We start from the raw sequence: 12,665 nt of genomic DNA, 5'->3' as shown, positions 1-12,665 counted from the left end.
ATGTATTTGCCCTTTTGTCCCGGTTATAAAAATCGTTTAAATTATGTCCCTATCACAATGTTTGGCGCCAATATTTTATTTGGAAATAAAGGTGCATTTTTTTCAGTTTTGCGTCCATCCCTAATTACAAGCCCATAGTTTATAAAGTAACAGGGTTATACCCTCTTGACATAAATATTTAAAAAGTTCAGTCCCTAAGGTAACTATTTATGTATTTTTTTTTAAATTGTAAATTTTTTTATTTTTTTAATTACAAAAAAAAATAAAAAAAATTGAGGAGTGTAGGAGGTAATGAGTTAATTTTTAGTGTAAAAGTAATGTATTTGTATATAAAAAATGCTTTAGGGTGTAGTTTTACTATTTGGCCACAAGATGGCCACAGTAACTTTTTGTTTATGCGACCTGCAAGCGTACAGGAAGTACGCTTGCAGGAAGGGTTAGGAGGCTGGGAAACTGTTTTTTTCTCACAATGATCGCTGCTTCTCGTAGAAGCAGCTGATCATTGCGTGGGGCAGAGAACAACGAACAGGAAAAGTTTTTCCCGTTAATTGATCACCGGGCGAGCGGGCGGCGGCGTGCATGAGAGCGGGGGCGTGCACGAGACCGGGGGCGCGTGGACGAGCGAGCGGGAACGCAGACAGCGGCGTCAGGTACAGATTTCTCCGTCCCTTGGTGTTAACAGGGTGGAAAAAGGGACGGAGAAATTCGTACCGCTGGGGGTAAAGTGGTTAATTAGCCATGTGGCTACTTACACTACACATTACTGAGCATGTGCAAACAGTCTAATGTGGCTAAAACCGCATAAAACGCACAGCATGCTGCACTTTCATTGAACGTGCAGCGTTATACTGTAACGCAACGTGGGCACTGTGAACAGCTTATTGATTTTTCATTACTGTGAGTTGGGCTGCGTTACAGGCTGCTCTAAAGTGCGCCTGTAACGTCCCATTGTATAAGCAGCCTTAAGCCATTATACAATTAACTTTTTCTCCTAAGTTTTTCCATCTTTTCTTTAAAATAATTTTTTCAGCATTTTAGAAAAGGAGGTGAAAAAGTACCATTAGAATTATGCTGGTGGTTTAAAGGGCATTTTATTGACAAGGGCCCATACGCAATTCACATTTTCTCCTGAATTTTTTCCTAGGTGATATGTTCACCCCAAACTAAAAAAAAAACAAACAAAGAAAACCAAACAAACAAGACTTTTTCACCTACTTTTTGGCACTTTTTCGACCGCAAAGTGCTGACAAGTAATTTTAAAAAGACGATGAAAAATTATCTCCCAAGAGACAACTCAGGAGAAAAGGTGAACTGCATATGGGCCAAGGTATGGGTAAAAGTCAGTTAAACAAGGGGTGTATGAGGGAGTACATTTGAAAATCGGCGCCGGTAGACTTGGGCGCAGGATACAGCGGTATATGGCTGATCCTGCTTCTGCACAAGTCCGGGCCGATTTAATTACTATTCCCCCTCCAGGCCGACATGGATAGTGGGGGAATGAAATAATTCGGCTTCCAGCGATTGCTGGAGGCCGAATTATTGTGTTTTTAAAGTGAACCAGAGACGAAGCACCCTCATGTATTTTACCATAGAAATCAGTGGGAACATTAGAGAAAACGTCTGCCCTGCTCCCTGTTTCATCCTCACTGCTAAAAGTGTCTGTTATCTAGCTGAGATAAGAATCCTGGAGTGTGCATTGAGTCTGGCTTTGCTATAATGACTCAGCTATAATGATTCCTGAGCACAGCCAGCAGGGGGCAGGCTTGGACTTGAAAAGACACCAAAGACCACAGTCTCAGCTATAATCATTCTGTAGCAAAGCTAGACCGACTGCTTAGTCGGGATTCTTATCAGAGGTGATTACAGTCAGATTACACAGAGAACAATGAAACAAAGAGCAGATTAGGTGTTTACTGTCATGTTCCCACTGATTTATAAGGTAAAATACATGAGGGTGCTTCATCTCTGGTTCTCTTTAAGCAACCTCGGCTCCGTCTGCTGATGGCTCCGACGTTACTCACTGAGCGCTGCAATAGGAGTGATTCCTATTGTAGTCTATGGAGGCGCCGGCTGCGCCCAAATCTAGCAGCGCTGAAAAGCACTGCTCCGGTATGAGGATCTGCAGATATCATAGGCTATGAATGCATTTTGCAGGAACGGTTCTTTTGCAGATACTGATCTTTTGAATGTGTACAGCATCTTTGTGTGCAGCATCTTGCAGAGATTTCTATCTGATGGGGAGTTCCGCTCAATAGAATAGACTGTAGGTATGGCTCTCATACTACATGGCAGGGGGTAAAATTGGTCTGTGATCTTTCATTTTCCAAAGACTATGGTCTGATGTGTGTATGCACCCTTAAGGCTCATACACACATCAGACCATAGTCTTTGGAAAATGAAAGATCACAGACCAATTTTACCCCTTCCATGTAGTATGAGAGCCATACTCTACACAGTCTATTCTATGGAGCTGCACTCCCCATCAGACAGAAATCTTTGCAAGATGCTGCACACAAAGATGCTGTACACATTCAAAAGATCAGTATCTGCCAAAGATCCGTTCCAGCAAAATACATTCATAGTCTATGATCTCTGCAGATCAGATGGATTTCCAGATCTGCAGATGATTGTCTGATCTGCAGATGAATGTCAGTTAAACAAGGTGTGTATGAGGATCTGCAGATCTCATAGACTATGAATGCAATTTGCAGGAACGGATCTTTGGCGGGAACGGATCTTTGGCAGATACTGATCTTTTGTGTCTGTACAGCATCTGTGTGTGCAGCATCCTGCAAAGATTTTTTTCTGATGGAGAGTTCAGCTCCATAGAAAAGACTGTGAAGGTATGGCTCTCATACTACATGAAGGGTGGCAAGATTGGTCTGTGATCTTTCATTTTCAAAAGACTATGGTCTGATGTGTGTATGTGGCCTTAGGCTCAACAGTGTTCTCCCCAGAAAATTTTTCCAGCCGGGTGGCATGAAAAAGTAGCCGGGTGGGGCGAGATGAGAATGCAGGGCCGGTGCTTCTGTGAGCAACTCTGCTTACAGCATAGCAGGAGGTGAGCCGATGACAGCCGGGTGGTCACCAAAACTAGCCGGGTGGAGCACCCGGCTAAAAGAGCCTGGGGAGAACACTGCTCAGTTTCCACTTGTGCCAGACTAAAAAGAGCTAACAAAGTAATGTCCACTCCGATGGTCCAGCTGCAGCCTGGAGCAGATGCGTTACCCCATAGGCTATATGGAGAAACGCATCTGCCTGCTGGGACTATCGCGGACTGCACAGAAGTGCTCTCCGCTTACTTGTTGGTCCACAAATGGGAGCCTGCACAATATGTTCCGGACAGCAGATGCATCTCCCGTCGAAGCCTATGATGGAAACTCATTTGCTCCAGGGTTTATCTGGACCAAAACTGACCATCGAAGTAGACACTTCAATACTTCTGGCCATTGGAGATCTAGTTAAAGAGACTCCGTAACAAAAATTGCATCCTGATTTTTATCATCCTACAAGTTCCAAAAGCTATTCTAATGTGTTCTGGCTAACTGCAGCACTTTCTACTAACACAGTCTCTGTAATAAATCAATGTATCTATCCCCTGTCAGACTTGTCGGCCTGTGTCTGGAAGGCTGCCAAGTTCTTCAGTGTTGTGGTTCTGCTATGAACTCCCCTTTATGCAGACTGCCTGTGTGTTATTTAGGATTAGAGCAGCTTCTCTCTTCTCTCTCTTATCTTTTACAAGCTGGATAAATCGTCCTCTGAGCTGGCTGGGCTTTCACATACTGAGGAATTACAAACAAGGGCAAAGCTGTTTGCAGGAAGAAAAGAGCAGCCTGAAACTTCAGTGCATGGGGGAAAGAAACACACAAATGATCTCTTGAGATTCAAAAGGAAGGCTGTATACAGCCTGCTTGTGTATGGATGTATTTTCTATGTGTGGACATACTGTACATCAACCTACTTCCTGTTTTGGTGGCCATTTTGTTTGTTTACAAACAAACTTTTTAAAACTGTTTTTAACCACTTTTAATGCGGCGAGGAGCGGCGAAATTGTGACAGAGGGTAATAGGAGATGTCCCCTAATGCACTGGTATGTTTACTTTTGAGCGATTTTAACAATACAGATTCTCTTTAACCACTTCACCACTGAGGGGTTTTACCCCCTGAGCACCAGAGCAATTTTCACCTTTCAGCGCTCCTTCCATTCATTCGTCTATAACTTTATTATTACTTATCGCAATGAAATGAACTATATCTTGTTTTTTTCGCCACCAATTAGGCTTTCTTTAGGTGGGACATTATGCCAAGAATTATTTTTTTCTAAATGTGTTTTAATGCGAAAATAGGAAAAATGTGGGGAAAAAAATAATTATTTTTCAGTTTTCGGCCATTATAGTTTTTAAATAATGCATGCTACTGTAATTAAAACCCATGAAACGTATTTGCCCTTTTGTCCCGGTTATAAAACCATTTAAATTATGTCCCTATCACAATGTTTGGCGCCAATATTTTATTTGGAAATAAAGGTGCATTTTTTTCAGTTTTGCGTCCATCCCTAATTACAAGCCTTTAGTTTATAAAGTAACAGTGTTATACCCTCTTGACATAAATATTTAAAAAGTTCAGTCCCTAAGGTAACTATTTATGTATTTTTTTTAATTGTAAATTTAATTTTTTTTAATTACAAAAAAAAAAAAAAATGGGGAGTGTGGGAGGTAATGAGTTAATTTTGTGTGTAAAAGTCATTTATTTGTATGTGAAAAATGTGTAGGGTGTAGTTTACTATTTGGCCACAAGATGGCCACAGTAACTTTTTGTTTTAATGCGACCTCCAAGCTTCCTTCCGGAAGCTTGGAGGAAGAATAAGGAGGCTGGACACGTGAGTTTTTTCTCACAATGATCGCGCTGCCCATAGGAGAGCAGCTGATCATTGCGGGGCTTAGATCAACGAACGGGAATGGATTTTCCCGTTCATTGATCTCTGGGCGAGCGGGCGGCGGCGTGTTTACTAGCGGCGGGCGGCGTGTTTACGAGCGGGAGCGCGGGCAGCGTCGGGAACGCGGAAAGTACGTGTTTCACCGTCCCTGGTTTTTAAAGGATGGAAAAAGGGGCGGAGAAATACGTACGCGCGGGGGTAAAGTGGTTAAGGTAAGAACCCCGCCCAAGGCAGTGTTCACACTTATCAATGTCAACGTGTTCTCCCCCGCCTCTTTTAGCTGGGTGCTCCACCTGGCTAATTTTGGAGAGCATGGGCTCTATTCATAAAACCATGTGCGGTAACTCTTTAGGGTGAAAAATTACCTCCAGTGATAATTCACTAAAAATAGTGAAAATAGGGAGTATTCACTAAAAATGTACCAAGTGTGATAAATGTTTGATAAAAGTGCGGTAAAACAGGTGATTAAACAGGTGATAAAACTGTCAGTAATATGTACGGAAATAAAGCTTTTTTGACCACTGTAGGGCAGCCCATATGCTTGCCACCCATTACACAGACGACCCAGGAAAGCCTGTCACATTTAAAGTGGGACCGCAAGTCTTGCGCAGGACAGAATGAAAACATATATAAATGCACCCCGTATGTATATAATTTAGCCTGTCTAATTCCCCCTCATCTGTGAATAATCGCAACTGTAATTTGAGCTCTCAGCTGTGCCAGCTGGCTGCCTCAGCAGAGCAGCTAATGTGTAAACACGGAAAGTTAACCCTATGTCTGCTTCCATAAAAGCAGGCAGTACATACACTGGAGATTTTTTTGTTAGATTTGTATCAGCTGTAACAAAAACATTTTTTTCTTTAAAGGTTATTATGCTGTTGCTTATCTTTTAGAGCAGAGATGAATTTCCTCCTCGGCATCTATAAAACCATCTAAAAGACTGTACGAGGTCTGAAAGTGCGCCTTGAGATTAGACACTCTCGTCTTTTCTGCCTTCTATGTAAAATTGACATAAACTCGAGCAAAGAAAGCTCAAAAGGCTCTATCCTGAAGGCCAAAAGCAGAGAAGTGATAATTATCACCTACCATTTGTAGGTGATAAAAAAAAATTCTTAATTAACACCAACTTTTCAATTGAGAACCTCAAATTGGAGATAAATTTTGCACTTTTACCGCATGAGGTAATTTAGGGAGAAAAAAAAATTGTGAATTTCAAAATGGAGATATTTTGGTCGGTGTTTATCACTACCTAATTTAACTCATGCGGTAACTCATTGTGAATAGAGCCCCATATGGCTAATTTTGATGAGCAGCCAGCTGTCATTGGCTCAGCTCCTCATCCTCCTCCTGTGCAGTAAGCAGAGAAGCGCCGGCCCTGCATTCTCCCGTCGCGGCCTACCCGGCCACTTTTTCATGTCACGAAGCTGGTAAGTCATTCTGTGGAGAACACTGAATGTGAATTCTGCTTTTTACCATCTCCGGGGTTTTGACCTTTAATTTATTTTCCTGTTTGATTTTCCGTTTTTGTTTGCTTTTTCATGCAATTTTTCGGATTGCAATTTATATTGCTCAACTCCAGTCAAAACTCTTTTCCTTACTTTTATATACAGAGGGAAGGATTAGAACAATGTTTCAGAACATTTTCAATACCCACACCCCTTTATGAAAGGCCATGTTTGACAATCTCAAGCATCGTTTGACGTATTTACCTGTATAGGTTAGCACAGCTCATCTTTACAAACATTCCTAGATTTTTTATTTTATTTTTTATTTTATTTTTTTACTAGTCAGGATAATGTTTTCTTTCAATCTTACTACCTGTGTATCAATTGATTTATATCATTTTTTACAACTGTCTCTCCATCAAAGTGATTCTGATACACTTCCTGTTCCAGCAATATCTCCTACACGAATGCAAGCCCTTGCAGTCCACGGGATGCAATAGAAACCTGGCAGAGCGTAGTAACACTTCTACATTCTACTACAGGATGTAACTGCTCAGTACTTTTGTAATGCTTTCTGTGTCACAGATGAATAGATTAACCTTCACTTCCTAACAAGCAATAGGGATGAGTACATTTGAAATCGGCGCCGGTAGACTTGGGCGCAGGATACAGCGGTATATGGTTGATCCTGCTTCTGCACAAGTCCGGGCCGTTTTAATTACTATTCTCCCTCCAGGCCACCATGGATAGTGGGGGAATTGCTGGAAGCCGAATTATTGTTTTTTTAAGCAACTTCAGCTCCGTTTTCTGACGGAGCCAACGTTACTCACTGAGCGCCGCTATAGACTGATTCCCATTACAGTCTATGGCGGTGCTGGCTGCGCCCAAATCTAGCAGCGCTGAAAAGCACTGCTCCGATAGGGATGGTCATTGAGACGCAAATACTTCTGAGTTGATGCAGAGGGAATTTGCCTGGTCCTTTTCCAAGCTTTGCATAAACATACATTAAAGAGACTCTGTAACAAAATTTTCAGCCTTAGTTCTTCTATCCTATAAGTTCCTTTGCCTGTTCTAATGTGCTCTGGCTTACTGCAGCTTTTCCTAATTGCATAGTGGCTGTGTTATCTCTGTTATATGATCTAATCTGTTTTCTTCTGTCGGCACAGTCGGGCTAAGGCTGGAAGGTGTGGAATGTGCAGGGCTGCTTGTGATTGGTAGAAGCTATACACACACCCTCCAGGCCCCCTGCAGGCTCTGTATGACTCACACACTCTGCTTATGTGAGCCTATCACAAGCTGGTTAGTTTGTTTGTAAACACTGCCTAAAACTGGCAATTACAAGCCAGGTTTGCAGCAGAGAGTGGCAGAAACAGCACAGAGGGACCCAGGAGAACATAATAAATAGAATGGTATGCTTTTTGCTGTAAAAATTTTAGAGTACAGATTCTCTTTAAGTCAGAATTATTTGCATCCCTATGACAATCCCTAAAAAGGCAGTTAGAATGACTGTTCCTACTAGGGAAACACCAGCTGAAAATGAGGTTTTCAACCCTTTCCTATTTGGTTCACATATGTCTGAAACTGGGCTCTCAGCTTAGACAAGTGAGGATACCATTAACAGCGATGGGTTAATTAATTTTGCATATTGCCTTATGTTGTTACATATAACTAAAGAAGTATATGTGGGCTGACACTTGAATAAAATATGAATATCTAACCTGTGACATGAACGCACCAAACACAGTAAGTACCATTATACTAAAACGCTTACATCCTATAAAATAAAAAAATGCACACAAAAAGTAACGCTGCAGTTGCATTTAATGACCATAATCACGAAAAAGTAATGGTTGGTAAAATTGTGCGGTAACATGGTAGTAGTGATAAAAATTTTTTTACAGATTTTCATTAAAAATGCAGAAAAAGTGCGTAAATATTTTTTTCTATGGAAAAGTTCCAAAGTCCAGCAAACATCGCTGAAAAGGCACATGTAAATGGAGGTGAAGTGATAAAATAGCACCAGGTACTTGCAGATGATTAAAGAATAATAAAAAATAAACTTTATTATGAATTACATTTTTGCAGAATTTGTCTAAAATTGTGATTTTCTGACATATTACCACACTTTTATCACTTCATTACTGCACTTTTTCCGCAAACAGTAATTTAAAATGGAAAACAGTGAATGTGAACATGGTCAACCTTCATACTGTCATTTTCCAACATTTTGTTACCGAATGTGGTAAATCATAGAGAATGGAAGCCAATGTACTGTATACAGAAGTGGGGAAAAAAAACAAAACAAAAGCATGGACTGCACAATGCATAAACTGCTTACATGCTACAGGTCATTGTAGCCTGACAGCCCTGAATGATCTGCAAAGGACTGTATCAATCCAAACTATATTATCAGCTGGCAGACTGCAGCAGCCCTGAAAAGTTAAGATTCCCCAGTCCTATGCAGGAGCAGATCATCAGTGTGCATTGGAGAAGCAGATCATCAGTGTGCATTGGAGAAGCAGATCATCAGTGTGCATTGGAGAAGCAGATCACCGTGCAAACCAAAGCTAGAATCTCTGCAGGCAGAGCCATAAATCTCCCCCGATCAGTACAGCAGGGGTGGGGGTGTCCCCAGGGCCGCCAGCCAGTGATATAGGACGCCCGCTCTGTCTTCGGGGACACAGGCTGCACTACAAGACACTATGGCGCCGCTGATCATTCAGGAAGTCACATTTATTTGCAAAATCACATACCTCATAGGAAATAAAATATATATAGCCCAGATCTCTTAATTAAAGCACACTGGGTGGCTCACTGCAGCTCCATTCCACACGCATGATGCCAGATATCGATAGCAGCAGCGGCTTCCAGAGGAAAGTTTTGGTGCAGCTGTGTGGCCTGAATCGGATCTATTTTCTCCTCTTGTCCCCTGTGATTACAAGATGCAAGCGACAAGTACCAATTGGCTCACTATTTGCCAGGAAGGGAGCCGGATCCTCCCGCGCAGGCGCTCAGCCCGCTCAGCGCTATAGGATCACTATTGTGCAGCTGCGGGGGGGAGGCACGCTTCTGTTGGCTTGTAGGTGGAGGAGGGCAGAGACTGACCAATTCTTACTTGATAACACGCATTACATTCCGTAGATAACAAGGATGACGGCAGCGTTGTATAAGGTGTCACCATGATAGGCCTCAGCTCTCTGCACATGGACCTTCCTCCGCAGAGGCCCGTGCGGCGTATGAGTCACAGCGTCAGGCAGGCAGAGCACACCCGGGGACGCTGAAGCCTGCAGCACGCACTCACGGAGACGTGTTGCCCTCCAGTGTTTCCCGATGTCAGTGCATGCAGTATGGCGCCAATCGTCCTGGCCTGGCCTCAGTGTACATATCTGCGCCAAAAATTGGCACTTCAAATTACCCTGCCCTGTAATGCAGAAAAGAGCGCTGGAGTTTGCAAGGATGTGTTTGCTTGCAGACATTGCACAGAATCCTGGGTCTAGTATAGTTTTGGTTGCTTATAAAGTGAAAAAGGGGACACTTTTAGCACTAACATGTTTTTGCAAAAGACTGCCCACCACATCTCGGGTGCTAAGTATAGGGTGCCAAGTTGTAGCAGGTGCAGGATGCCAGGTTCCTACATAGGGTGCCAGGTCACAGCAGGTGCTAAGCATAGGATGCCAGGTTACAGCAGGTGCCAAGCATAGGATGCCAGGTCACAGTGGATACTAAGCAAGCATAGGGTGCCAGATGACAACGGATGCTAAAAGGGTGCCTAGTTGCAGCACGTGCTAATTATAGAGTGCCAGGTTACAGCAGGTACTAGTGCAGGGGTCTGCAAGAGCCACTTGGACTCGTTTCCGAAAAGAGAAAAAAACTGGGAGCTGCAAAACCATTATAAAACAAATCTAACACTGCATATATTGTTTCTTTCTTTAATGCTATATACAGGATCAGATATGACCCCAATATGCACAAATCGTTAGCAGATATGACCCCCATATGCACAAATTGTTAGCAGATATGACCCCAATATGCACAAATTGTTAGCAGATATGACCCCAATATGCACAAATCATTAGCAGATATGACCCCAATATGCACAAATCGTTAGCAGATATGACCCCAATATGCACAAATTGTTAGCAGATATGACCCCAATATGCACAATCCTTCAGCAGATATGAAAAGAAAAACCCATTTACTCACCTAGTCAGAAGACCTCCTGTCACGATCTCCTCCTGTCCCGACCTCCGCTCCCGACCTCCTTGTGGCGCGCAACTCCCACGATCCTCTTCCTTCCCGACGTCACGTCCTGCCTGCATTACACTGCAGGGCCACGGGAAAATGGCCGCCCTAAGCCCTGCACTGCACCGGTCCGGCGGCCTCTCTGATATGCTGCCGGCCAGCGGCAGCACACGTCACACACGCGCCGCAGCCACTGACACACACTACCTGAGCCACGGCCTAGGAGCCGCGGCAAAGGTGAAAAAGCCGCATGCGGCTCTGGAGCCGCGGGTTGCCTACCCCTGTACTAGTGTGTACTCAGCAGCACAGTGTTCCAAGATGCAGGGGGTGCTAACCGACGTAAGGTGCATAGCTGTACCAGGGCTGAAAGTGCCATGACAGGAGATCTCAGTAGTTACGCAGGCAGTGCAATGTAACCTACAACGCTGAAGAATAGCATCTGACCCTCCACTGCTCCTCCTCTTCACTGCATGGCTGTCCTCAGCAGCGCCACTGACCTATGTACAGGGAAGCACTGGGGGAAAACAACCCTAGTGGCCCTTTCACGGCAGGCCCAGCCTAAATGTAAATCTGTCTTGTGTGCAAATATATCTGTGGTAATATAAAGTAGCCCCCTCCCCCCAAAACAAACGTTACTCTGCCCCTATTTGCTGCACCTGCACTCCTTATACACAAACTGTGACACATTCACCATTTTCAGCAAAGTAGCAGTAACTCTCTTTCTATGATGGCACTGCTCTGCTCAGTGTCATGTGTGCTTACAAGGTCCCCTTGTTCAACACTGCAGCAATCGTTACCCCACACATGAAATGTAGCAATTGTTGCCCCACACTTGAAATGCTGAAAATGTTACTCCACATATGAATTGCAGAAAACATTACCCCAAACATGAAATGCAGCAAACATTAGTCCGCACATGAAATGCAGAAAAAGCTACCCCGCACATAAAATTCAGCAATGTTGTCTACCAATCCTTAAAGGATACTTGAGGTGGGGGGGGGGGGGGGGGTGTGCCGATTCACTTATATGGGGCCTCTTCTGCCCATCCCCAACCTACCCCACCCCTTGCAGTATATCAACTGCTTCTCTCCCGATCTCCACTGTACCACTGCCCTGCCACAAGATCGCTCAAATCCTCGCCCACACTTCTGTGGCTGGGAGCATTCTGTGCTTGGGCAGTTCACAAAGACTTAAACTGCACATGTGCAGAATACTTACGGTTTCAAGATCGCGCAAGCAAGGTAGCTGGAAGCTGGATCTCTTGGAACGGGGAAGCAGCACACTGTAGTGGATCAGAAGCACAGCTAGGGGCTTAACCTCCTTGGCGGTAATGACGAGCTCAGCTCGTCCATTACCGCCAGCGGGCGCCGCTCAGGCCCCGCTGGGCCGATTTTGATAATTTTTTTTTAAAACACGTAGCAAGCACTTTGTTTGCTGCATGTTTACACTGATCGCCGCCGATGCGCCGCTACCCGCCACTTTATAGGGCCCCCTCCGAGTCCCTGTGCGCAGCCTGGCCGATCAGTGCCAGGCAGCGCTCAGGGGTTGATCGGGATCGATGACGTCATCATGATCGTACCATGGCGACGGGGGAAGCCCTAAAGAAAATCCCGTTCAGAACGGGATTTCCGGATGGGGTTGATCGCTGGCGGCCGGAAGGGTGGGAGGGACGCCGCAGGGAGGGGGGAATCATGTAGCTAGCGCTAGGCTAGCTACATGATTTAATAAAAATAATTGTGCTGCACCGCCACCCTGGCGCATTTAATAGAACGCCAGGGTGGTTAATATTCGGGGGGGGGGGGGATGGGCTGGAAGAAGCCCCAGGTAACTAAATCTGAACTTTTTCACCCCTCCTCAGGTTTTCCTTAAAACTGACCCCATACCACAAGTACCTCTATGGTGCAGCCACTTTCCCCCCAAGTGACTGGCCTAAATGAAGCATACACACCTCCCCCTTGACAGCAACTGACCATCATTGCAAACTTTTTAAAATTAATCTCCACATGAGGGAGGTTCTTCACTGACTGTGCAATTGGGGGTTG

General features: G+C 44.2%; 1 protein-coding gene across 2 annotated transcripts in view; it reads right to left on the bottom strand.

Moving 5' to 3' along the window:
- Window positions 1–9,627, bottom strand: part of MAP3K4 (mitogen-activated protein kinase kinase kinase 4) — a 222,110-nt gene extending 212,483 nt beyond the window's left edge. The window contains exon 1 of one of the 2 annotated variants that reach the window (XM_068231736.1): window positions 9,497–9,627. In XM_068231736.1, the coding sequence (XP_068087837.1) occupies window positions 9,497–9,510 (14 nt within the window). In that variant the 5' untranslated portion in view covers window positions 9,511–9,627. Of the gene's footprint in view, window positions 1–9,134 lie in introns of both variants that reach the window. The other variant, XM_068231739.1, reaches the window with a different exon arrangement.
- Between the last annotated feature and the right edge of the window lie 3,038 nt (window positions 9,628–12,665).

This window comes from Hyperolius riggenbachi, chromosome 4 (genome assembly GCF_040937935.1).
Source record: "Hyperolius riggenbachi isolate aHypRig1 chromosome 4, aHypRig1.pri, whole genome shotgun sequence".
NCBI classification, from domain to species: Eukaryota; Metazoa; Chordata; class Amphibia; order Anura; family Hyperoliidae; genus Hyperolius; species Hyperolius riggenbachi.
This window is presented reverse-complemented; position numbering and strand designations above follow the sequence as displayed.